The sequence below is a fragment of the Bombus fervidus genome, chromosome 2 (assembly GCF_041682495.2).
Source record: "Bombus fervidus isolate BK054 chromosome 2, iyBomFerv1, whole genome shotgun sequence".
NCBI lineage: Eukaryota > Metazoa > Arthropoda > Insecta > Hymenoptera > Apidae > Bombus > Bombus fervidus.
In genome coordinates, this window is record NC_091518.1 from 7996784 (window position 1) to 8021135 (window position 24352).

Genomic DNA, 24352 nt, shown 5'->3' on the forward strand with positions numbered 1-24352 from the left:
ATATTAATGTTAAAAAAAAATAATTATATAAAACTAAAATTTTTAGTGGACGAAATTGGAACTTGTATAAAATTTGTAAATAATTTTAAAGATTTACAATAACCTAATATATGTTACTCATTTTCAATCTTTTGAAAGCACCTTAACACGGCATTACAAACACAGATTGTGCAGAGTGTGCCAAAATCAGGTTAAATAAGTCAAACACTCAGTGTATCTCAATCTTAGATAATTTTTATTTTCTGCATAAACTCCTCATACAGCTGTACCACATAAGAAAATGACTTAATGTTGTATAATTGTATAGCTCTTGTAAGCGAAAACTGAATACGTAGATTTTATAGTAGACAATGTGACACGATAATGAATTGGAACCTTTAATTAGTAATAACTGGGCTACTTTGTATAGAATTATGTAGAATTAATTTAATTTATAATCACTTGATTTTGTAAAAGTTTTGAATTATGAAAAAAATATTTATATACTTTGCCCACTCTAATTTTGTTCAAAGAAGATACTTTACTTTTTCTGTATTATGAGTTGAGATATACAACGTAACTAAAATAAGATATTTTTTACTAAAAAAACGTATAGAACAGACATATATATATATATATATATATATCAGGATGTTAAAATCACGAATATTAGAGTAAGTTATAGTATGGATTTCTTATTTTGTATATTTTCTTTGAGGAACTGTTAAGGAGTGAGCTTGATACTTATAGAAATAAAAAGCAACGTGAAATGTAATCATGAAACAAATACATTTGATCTAAGAATTCAAGATTGCGATTGAATTCTAACATTCGTTTTTCGATTACTTTCTTTATGCGAACCAAAGGGTTTTTACGAAGTACAACGCGTATTTTTTTGTCCTCGCATATTTTATTTGCTAAAAAGAAAATTAAAGTTTATAGTGTAATTACATTATACGTTAATTGTACATAGTTAAAAACTCCTTGGTTCGCATCATTATCTAAATGCCCTCCTAAAATCTTTATTTTACTAGCTACAAAATAAAAATGTAAACCAAAATTAAACATTGTTTTCAATTGATATTTTTCATATATCCTAGTACTGTATAATATAGTTATTATGAATACAGTGGAGGATAGTATTAAGAATAATAATGGTAGTAATGTTAACGTGAATGTATCCTATTCACGGTGTTTCTCAACACGAGCTCAATAGCCCTCGTCATCGCAAATGTTACGCGTTAAAGCAACGTCACATTTATTCAATAAATTATACAATATGAGGCTATCGAGTTTTTCATTCGTCATAATTACATTTATACATTCGTTTCGTAAATAGATGCTAATTCCATCCTATGTAATGTACATTACTATTTTAATTATAATCTTGTGCTTATTACGTACTTTTCAATGAATCAAATATATCTTTGCCCCTTCATGTTTCTCTTTAAATAAAATATTTGCGATTTAATAAGCATTTCTGTTTTTATCTGTATTTCCATACTTTGTTTGTGCGAGTAAAAATTATTGAATTATAAATGGTTTATCGGTTGAGAAACACCGATACTCCTTCACAATATTATCTGACATTATACCATGTCATGAGAATGTTATAACATCTCCATAGCACCTGAAGCGTACAGTGAACATTCTCCCATGTACATTTTATTTAATTACAGGCAGTCATTGGACTTATTTCATAACAAACTCTCCCATTTGTGAACATTAGATCATTAATTAATACATTCTCAATATAATCATTACAGATATTCATGTAAATTCAGTACCATACATAATTTTCATGGACTAAGATTATAATAAGGCCTCAGAACATTTGACTCATTCTTTTACATCTCATAACTCACAGGATTTTTGTACATTTTGTTAAAAAATGTATTATCAATTTATCGGTAGTTATTGTTTTTTATAGATAAATTTTTTATCTTTATCTTATGATTATTACATATTTTTTTACTTTCCAAATAATACAATTGAATTATTACAATTAAGATGTAATTAATTCGCGAATTAATACACAATAAGAAGTAATTTTAAACTTATAGTATTTACAATAAATACAAAGACAAATTCTATGAGTCACGAGATGTTACATATCTATTGTTGAACGATTTTAATGTAGTGCTCTTCAAGTATTTATGCAAACATATTGCAATGGAGAGTACAAACTGCTACAAAACAATTCCAATATGATTTGCTGTACAATCGTTAATACATATACGTCACGCGCTCGTTATGTTTTTTAAGGCCATATACGAGATTTATTACAAAGGTATTGCCCCTTTCAGGCAGCATTTGATATATTCATTAATTTGGAAATTTGTCTAAGGATAGACAAATGGACGACACAGCCTCGACAGAGAATGTTCACAGTGTAAGACAGCAGCATAGACATATCTCAGCGCAGCCTCACTTTACCATTGGTTAGTATTTCAGCTGGTAATTATACAAAGCTACAATTCCTTAAGTTAAACAATATAACTATGTGCGGAAGAACCCTTCGTAGATCAGATTTTTTTTATACAAAGGATAACATTAAGAGGTACTGTAAGTATTAACTAGTTTATTTCAATTACTGAATTGTTATAGATTTCGTTCTACGATTAAACGGTAGATTAATTGTAATTTTAATTATACAATTATACAAAGAAAAAATTGATTAATTATGTTGATACATTTTTTTACATACTTAGCAATACTATTCTAGTATTACCTATTAATAACTACGAAGGGTATTTGCAGAGTATGCAATTTGTAAATTATCAACATGAAATCAAGGCTTCTTTGTTATCTATTATTCTTACTTTTTGAAAATATATGCAGAAATTAAAAACGCCTTAAAACCTATAATGTAAATATTACACAACATATAAAGTAACAATATGTAACAGAGTTGTTTTTGTACCTATATATCTACTATGGCAGAAGGTGGGTCTTGTGCCGAGTTATTCTTGGCTACTGTCAATTTTAAGCCAACATTATAGATATAACTATCCTAATCTTAAATAGGACGTGCATGATTTCATATTAATTATTAATCATTAATCATTAATCATTAACACGTCAACTAACTACTTTCTGTATTTAGGGACTTCCAAATATAATAGTTACTTTTATGGCTTTTTAATATTTTGGAAATAACTTTCCTATACTTACATTTACTTTAATATCACTCTAGGCTAAACTGCACTCATTGTAAAAATCTGTTATTTCACAAACACCGCAATTAAAATGTAAAAATGCTGTTAAAGAAATAAGTGAATCTTAAAAAAAGGAAATTATTTGACTTAAAAATAAGTGTCTACAATTTTTGAAAATTATGTGTAATTCTGTAATATTATCTCTATGAATTTTATTGTAATATACTTAGTTTTACTGTGATACAGAGTGATACGTTTTCATAATATACATAGTAGAAGCAACGATAATATATAAAGTTAATAACAATTTCAGAAACTTACTATAAAAATACATTCAATTTAGTAACAAAAGAAAAAGTAACTCTTTAGAAGCCCCATAATAATTTATTTCCATTCAACATACTCCTTGATTCATTTTTCATTCATTCTATGGTAAAACACGCAACATTACTATAATTTAATTCTATTAAAATGGCATTCAGTATATTCTTATAGAATTAGTTCATTCAATATATAAAAAAAATATACAATTTCGACTACTCAATGCAATCGTTCAGTAATCGTGAGTTTGTACTATCCGAATGCCATTTTCTTTTATGATACATTTTTCTTGGACTAGTACTACAAAGACTGTAGAACTGTCCGCACAATTCTAATGAAAATATAATTAATGTCTATACGCAGTGGGATTTCATTGATATTCAATCAATTCACAATACTCGTAACGTGTCAAAATTTATAGAGAAAATGAATAAAATAATTCTGTTGTTAACTATATATTTCTCATTCGTTAAGCTCCTTCAAGATTGTGTACCTGACTATGTAAAACTGTGTATACTGAATACATTAAAAATAAGTAGTCAGGTACAGATGATTGTTTTTACATACAAATATAAGAATAAAGGCATTACAAGTTATTACAATGTTTCTTTCATTACAAAAAATAATTTTTAATTAATGTATTTCGGCACTATTTAGTCCCTCTCGCTTCTCAGTTACAAAAGTATTGTTACGAGTTGTGAATGATTTATACTTACCTGAGGGATACACTCCCACTTGTTATCCTCAATAAATTGCACATATTTAGTGCTTTGTTAGGTTTCTTTATCGAGGTATTCTTTCAGCAAATTAATTTGTCACGTCAATACGCACACATAGTGTCTTGTTTGGGCAAGGTATTAGTAATGCGATGGCAGATTATGTATGATCTGTCATAATTTCAAAAATGGCTTCATGCCAACATCAAAGTATCTTTCGTTATTATTGTATAATTTAAATAATTTATAATTTACAGATCCTGTAGAACACAAGTGGCTGTACGCAAGCATATCCTATTGACAAATTAATATATTACATAAAATGCTTGGTATACCACCACATTGATGTGACCATTGATGGTTGGTATATTTTCATTGTATCATACTGTAACTTAAGCATATATTCAAAAACATATTCATACACGCGGTTGCATGAGATATATATAAAAAAATGCGTCCGAGTGTATGTGTAACTATGGTCGTGTGTTACTTGCCCTCTACCGCATTCTTCTAATGGCTTTTTTGAACTTCCGTTGTGGAGTTTGAGTAGGTATTGCTCTGAAATAAAATATGATAATATATAACAAACAATTCTTGTAATTAATATGATGAATAATTTTGTATAATTTATACATACTTAAATGCTATAGGTGCATTACCACCAGTAAAGTTAAATGTTGGTGGAGTATTAGGATCAAATGTTGGTGTAATACCAGGAGCATTAAAATTAAATCCTGCAGATGGTGTAGAAGCAGATGCCTAAATAAATTAATTATTAAAATTTAATTCTAATTAAATTCAACTTATTCAAGACATCTTGACATCTTGTACTTTAGTATACTTACAGTACCAAAATTAAAACCGCCTGACGTAACAGCAGGTGCTGTAGATCCGAAATTAAATCCTGTATTTGAAGGAGTAGACGAGAACGACGACGACGACGCTTGATTCTGTGTACCAGGTTGTGATGCACCAAATATTGGATTTGTTGCTGTAGGTTGAGAAAATGCTGATGCTTCCGGTTTAGGTGCATTAAATAGAAAGCCAGAAGAATTAGTTGATGTAGGATTATTGAATGTATTCCCAAATAAATTAGCATTTTTCTGAGTAGATGAATTGCTACCAAACGTAAATAATGGTTTCTGAGTTGATTCAGCAGGATTATTATTTGTAGAAAAATTAAATCCAGTTGCTGGTTTCGCTATTGGTTGAGCAGGAGTAGTGCCAAACGTAAATATGTTTGAATTTGGTGTACTAGTTTCATTTGACTTTGAGGTAGATCCAAATATGTTAGGTGTTGACTCAGTAGTAAACGTCGAAGTAGTATTATTACCAAAAACGGGAGTAACAGATGATCCAAAAAGTGTTGATGTAGCTGACGGTGCGCCAAAAGAGGCTGGTGTTGCAGTTGGTGCTTGGGGTGATGGATTGAATAAAGATGTTGGTTTATTATCTGTGTTTCCAAATACACTTATTTTTGGGTCAGTTGAACCAAAAATTTTAGGTTTATTTTCCGTATTACCAAATATTGGTACTTTATTCCCTGGTACTACAAAAGTTGAGGATTTACTTGTATTTGCAGCACCAAATGCAGGTTGTTTATTATCTTCAGTTGAAGTTTGTCCAAATGCTGGTACAGTTTTTGTATCATTATTGCCAAACAGTGATGGACCACTAGAAATACTTGAGAATAATGAACTTCCTGGAGAGGCATTTGGTAATGTACTAAAAGTTTTAGTTATTGAGGATCCTTCCTTTGTTTTACTGTTTCCAAATGTAAAGGTATTAGATAAATTAGAAGTAGGAGCTGATGTTGATATCTGTCCAAATGTTGGTACAGCTGGTGCTTGTGTAGTTGATTTTGATTCAAGAAATGTAAAGGAAGATTGAGTAGAGGGTGGAAGACTTGATACTACAGTTGTAGAAGCACTACTATTAATTGCACTTGTGCTACTTGGTACAACAAAAGAAAATGCAGCAGTTGATTTAGGTTCTTGTATACTGCTTTGAGTTACTGAAGGTAATGTATTTGTATTAGTAGTAGTAGATTCGGTAGCTTCTATGTTTGGCTTTGAAGCAGCTTCTGTCACAGTATTTTCCAGCAGAGGAGTTTGTTTTTCTTCTTTTATGTCTGATTGTTCAATTCTAGGCTTAGGCGTATTAAATGTAAAGGTAGGTGCAATTGATGTAGAAGTTATATTTACAATCTGCTTATTACTTTCTATTGTTCCATTTTCACTTTTAGCTATACCAAATGAAAATAGCGGTGTTGAACTTTTTCCCACGTCTTCTGAATCTTGTTTTACATCAGTCTTTTCAGCATTATTTGCTTTAATTGGAACTCCAAAACCACTTCCTGAGGTCAAAGAGACATTGTTATCAGATTTCTGTACTTCACTTGTTTTCGTATCTTCCTTTTGAATACCAAATGTAAATTGACCAGTTTGATTACTTTGTTGTTTTTCGCCGAATTTAAAACCATTTGTAGATATTGTAGTATCAGTCTTTTCTTGATCAGCTTTGTCAATACCAAATTTAAAACCACTAGTATTTGCAGGCATATCAAAATTAAATTGTAAATTAGAATTAGTATTTGTAGAAGTAGAGTTATCTGGTTTCTTTGAGCCTGGCTTTGCATCACCACAAGCTACACATGTAGTAACTTTTGTTTCATTTTGCAGCATGCAAGTGTTGCAAATCCATGCACCTTCAGGTTTTTTAAACTTATCTCCAAATCCATTTGAAAATAAAGGAGGGGCATTCTTAGTAGCAATCCCAGTACTAGGTTTAGCTGTATTACAACATGGACAAGAATCAATAGAGATAAGATTTCTAACCATACAGCAAGGACATTCCCATGTATCCTTGTTTGAGTTTAATTTATCCATACCTTCATTTTCATTAATTGATGTATTGATTATATTCTGACATACAGAAATATTTGTGTTATCTGTAGGATTCGTACTGTCTTGTACACTCATTTTTAATATACTTGATTTAGATGTATTGCAAAAAGTACACGTAGTTGGGTTTTCAGAATCATTTAAACTACATTTAGGACAGTTCCCAGACTTCGTTTCTTGCTTTGTATCTGGTTTTAGTGCACTACACGCAGCACACTTAGTATCAGTTTGTTTATTTCTTACAAAACATGATGTACATTCCCACTGATTACTTGAAAGTTTAAACTGCGAGCCAAAATTATCATTTGCTGTAGTTTTTGATTCACTGACATTGCTTGATATTGACAATTCAGAAGTCTTCTTATCTTTAAAACTGGGTCTGGTAATTTTACAAGCAAAGCATTGTGTTTCAGAATTGTTATTCTTAAACAAACATTCAGAACATTCCCACATAATTGAAGTATTTTGTATATTGGATTGTGAATTTCCAATTTTTTTAATATTATCGTCGTTAATTGTATCTGGGTCAATTGTATTTGTTTTATTATTGGTTGATTCTTTGTTTGACTCTAACTGCGTCTTTGATTCATCTAATTTTTCAGCTTTTATTGTACTAGATTTAGAACAAAGAATATCCATAACACTTCCTGATTTTAATTCATTCGAAGTAATAGGAATAGCTTTATCATTATTCTTTATTTTTTCTTTTAGTCTAGGAGCTGTAGATGAACCAGACCAAATAAAATTTTGTGTTACAGGAGGTATATAGTCATTTGATGAAGTGGATTTGACACCAACTCTTTTTAAAGGAGAATCTGAATTATTAGATTTATCGATTGATTGTTTATCAGCATTAATTGGGCTACTAAATGTGAAATTATTGATAGATTTTAAGTTCTTTGTGGTATTTGTTACTTTTATAGGACTTGCAAATGTGAAGGTATCTTCTTTGCCTGTATTAGCTTTGTCTCCTATATTTGTATTAGTAGATGTCATAAAGTTGAAATTAGGTAAAGAAGATATAGGTAGAGGTATGTTTGGTAAATTAACTGGTTCAACTGTATCTTCTTGCTCAAGATTTGCTGTTTTGGTTTTAATTTTTCCATGATGTTTTGAATCTTCATCAATTTGAGTCCTGTAAAAAAGAAATTACATATATTATGATTGTATATTTAATGATTACCAATGTTTATTTAACAAATAATTATATATACGAATATTTTGAATAAATAATAATTATATATTCACCTGAGATGATACTCTTGAGGAGGCGGTGGTTCGCTTCGTGCCGAAACAATTTTTCTAGCTGCAGCTGTCGTATCTTGTAATTTCTGCCGCCGTCTCAATTTTAATATATCGGGTATGGTTGGTACAGTTAATTCGCGAGTTAAATGACGTAATCCAACTTTAGTTGTTGATGTCATTTCCTCTCTCGATCTCTTTTTATTTGTTGGTGATATATTATTCATCATTTTTAATGGAATTTTTTTAGCATCAGTTATTGGCGATGAAAAATGTTCTAATGCTTCCAATATTTTTTTAGCAGTTTGACTCATACCAGATGAATCAGTATTAGATGGTTTTACTTCAACACATGTTCTTTTAGGAACTTGAAGTTGAATCTGAAATTAGTAACAATTGATATACCATAAATAATATTGAAAGTAGTTAAAGAACAATAATTTAAATTAATAACACATACCTCATTTGAACTATTAAACAAATTACGTCCTCGTTTATAAAGACCAGCTGCATTTGCTCCACCAAAAGTGGTATTTCCACTGTAGAAAGGAGATGCCAAGGGAGATGCACGATCCGGCGTGTTTGTCATGATTGATGCATTAAAGCTTGGTCTACGACTACTTAAGGAATCTCGGGTATTATCTAAAAATAAAGATCTTGGAGACTGTATATGGCTGGCTAAAAAAAATTTGTATATTAAAATATATCTTGAATAAGAATTTATATTTTTAAAAGAGGAAATGATATATTTTTGACATATTTAAACATGAAAAAATATTTTGTATTAAATATAAAATCACAGAGAAGATAAAGTTTACTTACTGAAATTTAATTTGTCATTATTAAACCTTTTTCTATTAGAGAATGGAGAGCTATAAGAGACATTTGATGGAGCTTCTTGTCTATTGGTTTGTGGAATAAGAGAACTGCAACCACTAGTGCTCTCACTGGATTCAGAATTATCATCCATACCATTTGTAGTTCCATTATTTGTAGTAGCAACTAATGAATTTAATTCCGACCTCTGTGGTGCTATGTTTCTAATATCTGACTGTGTTGCAGGTGTAGAAGATACTAAATGGCTCATCCCGCTTGGTCCAGCCATTGCAGGTTTAGAAAAATCTTCATTCTACAAAAACATTATTAATTGAAGAAAATGTGTTCAGATTAACAACTTTTTATATATTACCGTTTCATCATGAATGAAATATTGTTGCTTAGATGAACTGGCTTTGTTAATTGTTGATTTAGTTCTTGGTTGAATTGAAAATGTACCAGGTGGATGAGAAACATCCATACGAATACATGGTCGTTTTAATGGTGGAGGTTTCTGAATATCTTCTTCTAATTCAACTTCTTCAGGATTTCCATTGTCCTCTAATATATCTTCATCATTTTGAGATGTATTAAACCACTTACTAATCCATAACCTTTGTGGTAAAAGATCAGTCACTTTTGTTGCTACTTTTTTTACAAAAGACTGAAATATAAAGGAAATAAATCCATAGATATTAAATAGTACATGTATGAATTTAAAAGGAGTTATCAACAGGAATAGTATGAGATCCGTTCCAGAGCAGGAGATACCTCAAATTTTGTGGAGGGAATGAGGGTGGTGGAAGAACACATTGACGACAAGTGGAGAGAGGAATGGAGTTTTTATAGAAGTGACAATTGGACCAGGAATTAATTTCTAACGCTTGTACTTTTTTAACCTCCTTTAACCTTTAAGTACAAAAGATACATCGATCATTGGACTATGCAAATTTTGACCGGACACAGGATTTTTAATGTGTATTGAAAGACGATTAATAAGGAGGATCACTCGAGATGTTGGGATTGTGACACCGATGGTGACGATGCGGAGCATGTGTTATTCCACTGCCTTAGGTGGATTTACAAGAGGACTGAATTTGAAAGTTACATTGGCATGCCACTTACGGTGGAAAGGTAGAGGCAGTAACCAAGAAAGAGAATAATTGGACTAGGTTCCAAGCGTTTTCCACGAAGATCATACAAGAAAGACAAGTGCAAGGGATGATTGTGGAGGAGAAGAAAAGACAAGCTAGTAGACTAAATTGAGAAGACTGAACTAGTGATGGGTGCACACTAAGGCCAACCCTGAAGTAATGTCGAAAGGCAGTTCCGGGCTTGGTTCCTGTACCATAAGAGGAGCGAATAAAGGAAGGGTTTTTAGTAGGTATGGCGACTCCATCCGCCGAGTCCTATATACTTAATCACTGGATATGCGTAATAGCATTTTCTCCTTCTCGAGAGAGAAAAAAAGAAAAGAAATATTAAATAATAAATATATTATAATATTCATATATATAATATCAATTGTGTAGTATTATAATAAACATAATACAAAACATTAATAAAACAAATGGAATATAAACTATACAAAGGAAAGAAGTTATATGTATATATACTTATATTAAATAAAATGAAATTATTCATGTACATTATACATGTTTGTATTATATGTAGTCATATTTCATTTAATATATTTGTTAGATAATAATTCTAATAAATATACACAGAATTAGGGATGAAAAATTGGTTATTAAGATATAAGATTTATCTATAAATATTTCGTCAAACTAACATGTGTAGTTGCGCAAACACAGTAACAATTAAAATACATAAAAAGTCATTCTTAGAAATTGAGGTTAAAACAATTCGACCGAAAATAGATTAAATTGCATATTTATTTAAATCGATTGAATTAAACGAATATTATCATTTGAAAGAAAAAAAATGATTTCCAGAAAAGATTACAAGATATTGCATGAATTTGCGCAAAACGTGATTTTCCAACGTCACGCGTGTCTTTTTCGCATACATACTAGATGCAAATGGTAACATTTAAATTTCTTTAAGTTGACAGAGTGATAAATTTACGAGAATTGAATCGCATAATACATTCCTCAAAATTTTCCTGGTAAGGAATCACATTTCAAGGTTATATGTTATATGCGTCTTGATAGGTATCTCATGAGCGAAGTATTGTAAGTATCTACTTAGTATGGGAAACATTGAGGTTATCGAATGGATTCACATAACCGTGACGTCGTCCAGATCCGTTGAAATAGCATTTTAGAAAAACATAGGTCATACAAAAGGCAGTCCGAAAAGAGGTTGGTACATAAAGCATACATAAGCAAATTCGTTGGGAGGTCTAATTTAAGCGGTAAGGCGCGAAGAACCATTGGATATGAGGCAAATTCGTTTCTGTCGCGGCAGACTCGTGCCAAAGAGGTAATACTCACATTGTTTGCATCGTAGGGTTTCGTATTATGCGACGATGATCGTCTTCCACTCAAATTGTTACTCCGTTTAGCCATGATTGGCACTGATCATCTATTTATGAGTATAAAACACGCGAGAATGTCTTCAAACGGCGCATCCCAGAAATTGTCAGCGAACCACCACCTTCGTGACTAAAATCCACGAGAGAAAATATGGCCGCCCCAAAGACCGCCACCAGGGCGCCAGGTTTCTCTGGAATATGCGCTTGTCGCGTTTGCCCACGTGACACATCGTATGCGTTCACTGCCTTAAAGTTGGCGTGTGGTACTGCTATCTCTTCTTAAGAAAGCTTTCCTTATTTTTTATTCTTTATTGAATTATGACTGTCGAGGCGTACCTCATTTCACTACATGTATCAGTATTGCAATTAGTAAATATCTATTTTCTTAACATATAACATTTTCTTTCATAATCCGTAATAGGCTTTTGTTTGTAGCTTAAGATTATATTATACATTATTATTTAGTAATTAATTAATTACTAATTCTAATCTAAAGGCCTATAATGTTCTGATAATAATATAATAAACCATATAAATATTTATAAATATTTTAACAGGGTAGAAAAAAGATATATGTATTGTATAGTATATTGTATAGTAGCGTGTATATATATATATGCCATCTGTGTGTGTGTGTGTGTAAATATGTATATATATGTACATGTGCATTGTGTACAGCATGTGTACGTACGCATATTCATATGCATACAAGAACATGCACTCACACGCATGCTCATGCACAACCGTGTCTAATAATAAGTAATAATAATAAGTAATATGTAACGTTTTGTAAGTATGAATCTCGTAGATAAAATATTAAGAACGCTTTCATTCAAAAAAAGAAAGTCCACAATTTTATATCCTGTCTATAGATAGTGCTGTAACTGCTTGGGGTCGGTTGATACATTATCGACACTTTATAACCTGTATCGGCTATATCCATTTTGTTTATTTTGTTGTAACATATACAGTTGTCGAAAAAGATTATAATAGCATTTACATACCGTATAATTAGTTAGGTTCAAGTATATTAAATTTCGCATTATTTAATGATATTTTGAAATGAAATGCACAGAAACTGGTAAGAAAAATGCCTCGTTGGAAAATAAAAATATGTGCAAATACTATTTGTAACCATTGTACATGTTTTTTTAATTTTCATATTATAATATTTTATAATATAGATTATTTTGAAGATTAAGTTTTAAGAATTTCTCTATATAAAGTTTGGAGTACAGATTTTGTCTGTATTATGATTGTCTGTATAATATATGTATGTATAATTCAAAATAAACTTTTAAAATCAATTTTCTGAATCTATACTATATGATTTAATTTTATATTCGTACAATATTGAAACGTTTACATAATTATAAGTTTCCCTAATCTATTTTAAATATGATATTGTGAAATGGAAAAGAATGAAAATGATTTTTCGACTTTTGAAGCATTATGTAAACATACGAGCAAGTGCATTAAAATGATTAAAATGAGGAAATTGATTAAGATATTAAAATGAAGATATTTATTTTAATTACACACATAATTCTTATTACATTTCACTTTCTTTTGATTTATCAACAGATAATAAGAAACATACTAGATGTCCAACAGATAATAAAAACAGTTATTTTCTACTTTACCAATTTCGCTTGTAAACATATTTCACAAACGTACGAACATACAAACATATACATACATAGAGATATTGACTAGGATTTGTGATAGAAATATATTCAGATCTTATATTTGAAAAGACATAGAAGTAGATAAATTAGATAAATTAGACAATTTTCCATTATGATAGAAAGCAATGCAGATACTTCTTTTATTTATATTATTCTCTATTTATTTGTGCATATATTTTGCATATAGTGGATATAATTGTTTTATCAACTTTCTTATTGATTTAAATAAAAATTTTGTTTTAAATGACTGAATTTAAAATGATAACTATTGATAATTTTCTATTCTAAGACTTTATTTTTAATATTTAAAGATTATATTCTTATATATATGTACTTACGCTATAAGTAAATCCATTTTGTAACAATATATTTATTTAAAATTTAAGTAATTATAATTAATTTAATCATTTAAAAATAATATAAGATTGTAATACTCCAAATTTGAAATCTGAAATTTAAATATTTTGAATTTATTAAACGAAATATTTATTTATGTACTATGATAATGCTGTATCTATATATATAATAAAGCAGTAAAAGGTTGTACCTGGATAAAATATTGAAGATAGTTATCTAGAAACAGCGTAAGCTTTGGAGTCCAAAGAACTAAATTTGGCACGTAAAAACTGAACTGAACTGATTTTGATGAGGTCTTCTCTATCGTATAGTTTATTATCCAGAAAAAGAAAATTGATAGAGGTCAAGTAACAATGGTTATTGCTTACGTCGTGTTTGTTTTGAAATCTAACTTTTTTGTAATCTAATATTTTTTAGTACAGAGAATAACTTAACTATTAATATAAAAAATATATAGTTATTTCATTCATAAATATTCATTTGCTTAAAAATTGTTCCATATATCGGTAATTCACGTTACGTACTAGTCCACTAGTATGCATACAGTGTGTATTAGTATAATAATACAACAATACATCCACTGAAATTAAATTAATATTTTCCTTGGAAATAGTCGCAAGCAACTATATCCATTTATAAAATTGAAAAGTAAAATCGAAATATATGTGGCATAATTAAATAGATATAAAAATTACTAAACATATTATTAATCACAATAATAGTCTATATTTAATTAATTCATATTATTCAAACTAAAATTATTCAATAAAATCTTTAAAAAGTATATTATTTATTACTGATATATATGTATTTTGATATCTAATTCTTTCCTTGAAAAAATTTACAAAATTTTAATTATTCCGGTTTACGAATATTATTTAATAAGTTTCATAACTTAATAAATATTAATAATCATTTTTTAAAATTTAAAACATTTGAAATGTAGCATATTTTACAGTAAATTTTGTTTACTGTTCTTATTTGTATCAAATATGTGTTTTTTAATAATTAGATATGTGTTGTTTAATAATTTTCATCGATTGGCAGCTAATCCCTTCCCTGATCTGTCTATCTGTCTGTCTCTCTCTCTCTTTCTCAGAATTGTTTTGACCGGCTTCATTGATGGTATCTCCGTTATTATATTCGTGATTCCCACGATAAATGCAGCGAGATACGTTATTATATACGATATGTCTGACTATGTTTTTTACATACAGCCACAGTGGCCAATATACATGTGCATATACGTATATGTAAGTATACGTCTATATTGTCTTCGACTTGTCATAGTCAACCTTTTTCTAATATTAGGATTCTCTTGCATAATCGAGCTAATATTATTAACGAAAATTTACAAGTTATAAGTTACAAGTTAAAAATTCAATGATTAGTAGACAATCATTAATTTTAAAATTAATATGTAATAAAAATTATTAATCTTCTAAAACCTCCTCTGTAAAAATTTTACAAGTAAATTATTGTGACTTATAAAATGAAAAATCCAGGAATTAATATTTTTATAAATAACATTTAATTTTTATAATAATAACATTAATAACTCAGTTTGTAATTTGCAACATTGAAAAAACTGTTCATGTAGTCGAAGTCTATAATGTATTAACTTAAAGTTGTAACTTGTTAATTATGTAATATTATTAGTCGAATAAGTATTCTCTATAACTTCGTGTACATTTTTAGCCACGATAAGATAGCTCTTATTTGTAATTATTTTGTACAACTTTTTATCATCTTAAATCTCTTCTTAGAAGAATGATTTTCATCAGTCTCTTATTTTTAGCGTATAAAAGTAGGCGTATAAAATTTCTATGAATTTCTGGATTGTTCTGATATCTCCAGAGAATAATTCACAATATGTTAGATGATGCAATAAAATTATCATTTATGAGCCAACAATTTTCAGTATTGTTAAAAGTATAATGAATAAGAAAATTAATAACTGCAACTGACAATAATTTATAAATTATTAATTTATAAATTTTGAATAAAAGATATGGAATACAATATTAGAATTTTTAAAAGAAAGCTAGTTAGAAACAATGAAACTAACAGTAATGAAATTTAAACCTTAAATCAATGGCAGACTAGAGTCACTTGCTCCCGGAGCACCCTGTTGAGCGTCAGACGGACTACCGTGGGGTTTTAGTCGATAAATCCGATACTACTCTGCCGCTTCCTAGAAGAGCGGCGGGATGTCCATGAGGGTTTCCTTACGTAAAAGAAAAAAAAGGACTAGTTTTAATTAAAAATCAACGATTTTACAATTCTGTAATGAGATCCGACTAGCATGATTACACGTATTGCTAAAGTTTGAAATAGATTTGATGATATATATATATAGAAATTATAAGATATTTACTATAAGTACATATTTCATTTATATACAATATTTATATATTTAATTACACAGATCACCAAAGTATTTCATTAGTCAATTATTCACTATAATTAGTAAATCACAAAATTTAGTGAGACTATCTTTGACATTACCTATATTGTATTTTCGTCCAGTCGCGGGGAGACGGTCGCGTTATAGCGCGTCAACGGGAGTCGTAAATTCTTGCTACGATTGCACGAATCGATACCACGAACAGGACGATCCCCTTATTTCTTGTGGGAGAATAAAGGGTGATTGGGTTGGAATATAACTGGACTTCACAGTTATATAATATATGTATATTTGTTTGCACTGAATTACAATAGTTAACGTGAACCGAACGTGTTTGAATTCGTCGTATCGGAAAGCGTTGTGATGGACCCGAAGGTTGTTCGATTTGATCGTTAGAGCAGCGAGAACTAGACTGACTCTGGTCGCATGTCACTTACGGAGGAAAACTCGGTGAGGGTGTGCCCTTCTGAACTAAGAATGCGGATTCGTTGTTTACACTTTTCGGTAGAAAAGTGAGGGTAACGATCCGCGATGCCCATTGGGTATTACCAATGTTAATGAATTGAATACGAGGGGACAGTCCTCGGCAAGTGTGACTTACGTGCGTTTCTGTCCTTGGGAAAAACCCGCTACCTCGCTGGGCAAACCTCTGCTTTCTCCGTAATGAGGGAGAGCGTGCAATAAACCTAAGGACCCTTTTAAGGGACCACTCATAAACCGAATATGTACAAAGAATGCAACTTTATAGTTAACAGATGTGGGCTATGGTGGTTCCTTGGGTTTATTGCAGGTCAGTGTGACGATATACGGGCCTCGGAGGCCTGACCATGAGGGGCGTCGCAGGTACCGACTCACGCGACGTAACATGCGGATTATCCCATCTGCTTCGGGGTGTTATTATTATCCCTCTGCGAGGGATATTAGAACAAGTTCACTGTTCTAACACTCATCGGGCCGTCAAGTTCTAACATAACTCAATCAAGTTCTCGTTGCTCTAACTATCAAATCGAACAACCTTCGGGTCCATCACAACGCTTTCCGACACGACGAATTCAAACACGTTCGGTTCACGTTAACTATTGTAATCCAGTGCAAATAAATATACATATATTATATAACTGTGAAGTCCAGTTATATTCCAACCCAATCACCCTTTATTCTCCCACAAGAAATAAGGGGATCGCCCTGTTCGTGGTGTCGATTCGTGCAATCGTAGCGGGAATTTACGACTCCCGTTGACGCGCTATAACGCGAGCGTCTCCCCGCGACTGGACGAATTAACATATATGTTTAAAACCAATGTATATGTTGTATACTAATTGTTTACTTACAAGAGTATGGCAAGAATTGCAAAATCTCGAATGAATTGGCTGTACGTACATTCGATTTTTTAGGTTGATGGTAAAACAGCTCCCAAAAGTATTTGAGTACACGGCCCTTTGTTTTCGAGAAATTGTATATAAAAATTGTCTATGCGAAGTATATTTAACATTTTTGTGAACCATTGTGCCTAAAATATACACTTAAAATTATTTGATCATTTAAATTTCATTTCATTTTCATTAATAATAATTATGAATATATAATGTAAATGCAGACTTACTCTTTGAGATGTAATTTTGTAGCGGTATGAATTCTTGAATTAAGTATAAAAATAGTCATTTATGAAGTTTAAGCCCAAATTTAGTACTAAATAATAGCTATAAAACATTTTATTAGAAATATTCTATATTACGAAAATAAAATTCATATAATTGATAAAATTGAGATTTCAAAAAGTTTCGTACGTACATAATATATTTATAAAAATTTTCTATAATAAATGTTTAAATATCTTTCTCAGCCATTGTATATCATAGACTATGGTGACACGTTAAGCACGAACAATTACCAAAAATGGTGGGACATTATTCTTAACACTACTTATCGAGGTTACTAGATTCGATAGTATCGCTTGAAATTGTGCAGCATTAACACAACGACTACGAGATCGTCGATAGATCGAGTAGTTTCACCGTATTAAATTAACCAATTGCAGGTCAAATTGATCGAAACGAGATAATGTCTCGAAGAATGTAGTACAACGTGAAAGTTTCATCCGCGGATCAAGAAGGAAAAATAATATGAGTTGATCTTTAAGATTAAAATTCGCGAGTCGTCTAATACTTTTGTTTTCTGCAATTATTTTAATTGAACTACTTGTTCCAAAAAACATCACTCAAAGGTATTTCACCGAATGCTCGAATAAATTTTTCCTTCTAAATTCTTACCGTGCAAAATAAGCTCAACGAGAGAAGAAACGTTATGTCGTGATTCATTCTCAAAAGTTTTATTTATTTATTTGTTTATTTATCTATTTACTTATTTATTTATTATTATTCATACACTTTAGAATATCAATAGTGACTATTGTTGTGCGAAGATTTATGGCCATATACAGAGTAGCTTACAAAAGTATTCGAACACTTATAGAACCATTTTGTAAATGCATATGTATATTACCTGTGTCATACGAAACATTTTACATTAGCATTATAATGAGACCAGATTATCATAATTATGTTTTGATAAAGCTTGAAGTGTTTATGAAAGTGTAAATATAGGATGTAAGACGTATTTAGTGTAAATATATGTATATATATATTTCGCAAATATCACAAGGCGGGTATTTAAACTGTCAATTACCTATTAGTATAATAAATCATAATGACATAATAAGCCATAATATTTCCTAGAACTATTTTTAGCACTAATTTTATATTTATGATTACTATTCACGCTCTATACTAATTTTATAGTAAACATCTTGCATTTCGACTAGACGGCTAGTTGATAAATATTTAATCATGTAATAAGTCAGCAGATTTAATGAATTTTTAATCAATAATAGCAATTCTTGAAACATATCTTTACATTAATTAGTTAATATCGATTTTGATATATATTTTTGCAAATTTTGAAGACATTATTAAATGAGATATTAAAAATAAAGTTTCTTAGTTTTCAAACAGTAATTTTAAACAATACTATTCTATTTGATGTATTTGTTTTACTATTCGCTTAAATTTACATAATACTCAACTGTTGTTTTCTATAAATCCTTTATACAACATTTGTTACAGGACACTGAAATAGACTATACTATAGAAATAACAGGTGGGGGACCGTTAGTACAACTCGCTTTGAACTTCCGTGGATAATACGTGGAACTGGTCGTGCCCTTAATATTTTAACAACGTGTAACATGCGAAAAAGGTCGATGCTATTTTCGGTAAGTACATATTCCCCAAAATTGACTAACTACTCTTGTTTATATATAAATCTTTTCTCATTTCGTTAAACTTCTAACGAATATTTATCAAAAATTTTAATCTTTATTACATATAAATTATTTCAATTGTGTCCCTATAGATAAATAAAGGCTTCTGGACAGACATAATTGAAATTGAATAATCATAGCTATAATACTATTAATTAATCATATCATTGTATAGAAAATTAAATAAATAGAAATAGTTAGCGAATCGTTAAGGAAACTATATACGTATACATAAAAAGTGAAACCTAGGGAGAAGGTGACTAAATCATTTTTCTGACTACATTGCACCGGATGTAGCTGTGACACAGAATTAAGTATTTTGCATGAACGATTTCACATGAGTCACACGTTTAGCAAATTTGCGTAGCTTTCTCCGGCAAACAAGCGAAATAAGTAGTGGCTAAGACCTTCGTTGGGTGATCTAGTTCGACCTCATTTTCTCGAGCTTATCGCGCCTTTAGACAAGATGCAATTTTCACGCTCCGATAGAGATCTCGCGTGTTTGATCTGTCATTTGAAGAGAGCGAAAACTATGCATATGTAAATTGGGATCAGGCAAAATTTTGTGGCAAACTTATCTCAGTAGCGGTACAATCTCCCTCATGATGACATCACAAGGAAACGTTCAGAGCTACAGTTGAGTAACGTATACCAAATAAACTCCATCTAGCAGACATGCATTCCACAGAACATTAAATATCGTTATTACTATTGCTATAATATTTTATATATTACATAATTAAATAGATACCTGAAAAGTATCTTAAATAAATAAATAATAAATAAAACATATATTTAAATAATTATCAGATAAGTAAATCAAAGATTTAAAATACACCCAACTAGATATGGAACCATTGACAACGTTATAGAACTGGTTAGAAAGTTCGAGGGATGGACAGATCGAGAGAAAGTAAAAAGCCTCAGAGAAGTGATTGATTGGGTTCAATGAATTGTCATCTGAGTATTCGATAGTGCAGAAAGGAACGGAAACATTTAAAGAAACACATAAAAATAGAAATGTTGCATTATAACAAAGAGAATAATCGAAAGTTAAGGATAAAAAACGTGCTATTGCAATTTCTGCGCAGAGAAAGAAAGCGGGCTGAGGTCGACGGAAGAATGTAACGTTAATGAAACTAATAAACGGAAAAAACGGGATGTCAATAAGGAAAATAGAAGAAAATAATAGGGAAGGAAGTACAGGTATGAACGGTACTTTATCGTCGCTACTATTAACGGCGGATACGAAGAAAGTAAAGAAGTAATAGAAACCATATGCATGTAGACATTATATTACGTAATTTAAAAAGAAGAAAGTGATACATATTATAATTAGAAGGATACTGGAGAAGGAGAAAGAGTAAAATTTAATGTCATGGCAAAATTGATGGCAGCAATTACTTGGAGAATTTAGAGGAGAAAAGAGATTATAAGATGTTCGCTGAGTAATCTTCAATTTAAAGTAGGAAAAATTAGAAAATAAGTTTATGTTGAATAAATTTTATTATTAACTTGAAATAAAAGAGTGTATATATGCTATATGTATATATATTATAGTATATCGTTATAATGTAGTCAACATGCATTAGTTCTTGATTAAATAGAAAAGAAGATTATTAAGAAGTTCCATTTTAATAATAATAATAATTCAGAAGTAAAACTTACATTTTTAGAAGAGTTCAGGATTATTGTTCTTTAATTATACTATTTATATTATTTATTTAATTTATAATAGTATTTATGAAGAAATTTTTTATAAATAGTAATAGCTTTATCATTGTAATAAATAGTGAAATATGTACGTTTAATTTTTACATCCAAATATGTAAATATGGTTCAGAGTTCCGTTTTAAGGAATGCGTTCAGGCATAAAAATTTACATTTAAATGAATGCCGAAGAAGTGTGCACGAAGAAACAACATGGAAAAATTAAAAAGAGTTATCACTATTTAGAATAACACAATTTTGCATTATACATTAAAGTGTAATTAAAAGATTAGATCTTATTAAAAGAATAATGTAAAAAATATAATATTTTACAGAATGCTTTCAAGTTTGTGTAGTTTTATTGCAATGGTTGGTCGTTTAGGCATTGCAAAATATTTATAACGCAAGGTGTTTATAAAAAAATGCTGTGTAAGTATGTCGACAAAGCTGTATTTGTAAAAATTACGCGAAGAAAATGAAGTTCGCAAAATACGGAAATATCGGTGACAATCGATTTAGTTTGGCGGTTTGTAACTCGTTAATTTCAGCAAAATAGTAAACGAAAGTTTTTAATAGAATGGAGAAACATCAAAATGAAGAACCAGTTCTTAAGAGTTATCGCAAAGTGCTGTTTTAATTATAATAAAAGTCCGCTTCTTCTTTAATGGGGTCGAAATGATAATTTGGCTTTTAATGAGGATTTTCAGTGATTCTACTAAATACATGTTCTCTACCTTAATTATGAGAGAAAGCATGTTATAATAGAAACTTGACCTTTTCACTACTTTGTTTTTTTCATGTGTTAAACATATTTATATACTGTATGTACTTCCTTTTTTGATTTTAGTTTAAGTTTCGCAATTATAAAATTTATGAAAAGGAAGTAAGATAAACTCTCGGTTATTTATCTTCATTTTAAAATACATTGCTCTTACAATTAGTCGTATTTACAATTAATATTGGCTTATTGTTTAGATAAATGTATTATTTGCCTTTCTTTTGTTATTTTTATGTAATTAAACGTCACTTAAAATTTATACGTAAATAATCTTTATTGAGGTATATCATGATTTTAAATTTATACACGAAAAAAGAAACAAACATATTGGATTTATATATAACATAATAAAATATGTACTACATTAAATTTATGTATAATATTAATATATAGATGTTGGAAGTGTGATTCGATTTTAATAATTATTTTTAAATACGATTTATATTTATGTTTACATTTTTCCAAATCATGTGATTGATATAATAATAATGTTTAAAGCGGATTATCACGATGAAAGTAATTAGGGAATCATATATCACAGTGGTTTGATCGATTAAAAAATGCCATATTGGACACTACAAATTATAAATACAACGAAATAATTAATGAATCATACGTTAAAGAGACTAATTAAGATTCCTTTGTAATTCTTAATAAAATGTACAATATACAGCATTATAAATAAAAAACGTATTTTACTTCTCATTACTATTTATGAAAGGGAATATAGATTATATTTTCTAAAGATAATACGAAATAAAACAATGTATATGGAATTCTTAAATTCTTAAAGTAAAAACTACTGTTGGACTTAGACGTACTTAATTTTTCTTCTTAATCAAGGATTAACAGAATATGGTTTTTCATATGTTTGTAGGAAGATTCAATAACTTCGAATATTTGATAAATAAAAGGGCAGGAATAATATATGGTTAAGGAAATTGATAAATAGATGAGAAATATATGTATATGTATAATTATGTGATAATTAGTTAATATTTACATGGTTAGTATCGCGTCATCAGTTGTTATTTATTGAACGTAATTGTTCAGAATTTTGAATTATTTGGGATAATAATATAATTACAGAAAGAATAACATATGTAGTAAGCATATTAACACAAGGAGAAAGATACGTTAATACGTAGACGCGACACAATTTCACGCGCAGCGAAAGCAAAATAACAGTTTCAATTAGTCAACAAGAAGTCTAAATGATACAAAGTGTTACAAAATTTGTGTGTACGTGTTGTTGTGATGATGTATAACATCAGTTTCATGTCGCAATTGACTGATGCTCGTCGGACAAGACGAAAATTTCGAAAGGCTGACGATTGCAGAAAGAAATAAAACAGACGGATGATCGTTGAATTTGTGGAAAGGAAGGAAGGCGGAAATAATGGTACAATCTCGACCAAACATAAAGGGGACAGTTTGTTCTCGCGTGACAGGTCGAAAGCGAGAATGTGTGGACGTTCTCGAGGTGCTATTAATCTTGCAAACACGTTAATTGTGGTACTACTTTTAAAATAACTGAAGGTATTCCAACATCTTGCTTCTCTAGTGTTAAATTAAATCTGAGTCGAGATGTTACTTTTGGTAAAAAATTAAATTCGTGGAGAAAACATTAAACGCATAAATCAATAGATATGTATCATACATTTGTAAATTCCTAAGAAGCTTCAAAATAGATATATTTGATAAATAGATGTATTTACAGTAGTAAGTATATTTATTGCACCACGCGTACATTTCAGTATATATACACAAAGTAATATATAATATATAATATATAATATATAATATATAATATATAACAGTACATAAATATTGTATACATATATTTATATAATTATGTATATAGAATATCTGATAATACTCCAATAAACGGTGAAATGTGCAAAAGAAATCATAATACTATTCGGATAGTCGAGCTGTCCCCTCAATAGATATATTTATGTAAATATTATATTCCTTATAAGCAAAATTTATTTACTCGGAAGATTATATGTAAATTGCATTGGAATTAGTAAATAATAGAAAATATAAGTTAGGAGCATTTTTCTATTATTAATATCGAGCGAGATAGAATAATAGTATTGTATGTAAAACAGACATAATTTTTTTAAAGTAAAAATGTGAACGACAGATATATGAAATCTTTTATTGTTATCGTTATAGTAATGCATACATGTTAACGGATTGGAAAATATCAAGGGAAAATATCAAGATCTTCATTAAACTGAATTTATATTGGAAATATTATATTTATATTTATATTGGAAATATTACTAAGTTTTATTATTTCTTTTTGAATTTATTTACTTAGAGTAGTTAACCTCTGCAAGTTATTAGCAACTACAATTCTATACAATTGTATTTCATAAGCTTACCCATTATTACATCAGATTAATGTGTTTGTTGTTTGATCATAAATATGTACGATATTGTACATTGTTGG

The 24352-nt window shown here is 29.6% G+C and overlaps 1 protein-coding gene and 1 long non-coding RNA gene across 5 annotated transcripts; one reads left to right on the forward strand and one right to left on the reverse strand.

The window, feature by feature from the left end:
• Positions 1-212: 212 nt before the first annotated feature.
• Positions 213-11728, reverse strand: LOC139995039 (uncharacterized). Of its 4 annotated transcripts, none has more exons than XM_072018191.1 (9): positions 11592-11728; positions 9509-9799; positions 9342-9448; positions 9142-9266; positions 8780-8961; positions 8326-8699; positions 5020-8212; positions 4812-4933; positions 213-4732 (listed from the first exon to the last, which is right to left on the reverse strand). In XM_072018191.1, exons 1-9 carry the CDS (start codon positions 11664-11666, stop codon positions 4672-4674), a joined length of 4530 nt encoding a protein of 1509 aa, XP_071874292.1. In that variant the 5' UTR covers positions 11667-11728; the 3' UTR covers positions 213-4671. The 4 variants fall into 4 exon arrangements, with proteins under 4 accessions (XP_071874292.1, XP_071874282.1, XP_071874274.1 ...); XM_072018181.1 differs by having other exon boundaries at positions 8780-8997; XM_072018173.1 differs by having other exon boundaries at positions 9142-9448.
• Positions 11021-12802, forward strand: LOC139995203 (uncharacterized). Its single transcript, XR_011801911.1, has 2 exons — positions 11021-11459; positions 11608-12802. It is a non-coding gene; the product is annotated as an uncharacterized lncRNA (long non-coding RNA).
• Positions 12803-24352: the final 11550 nt, after the last annotated feature.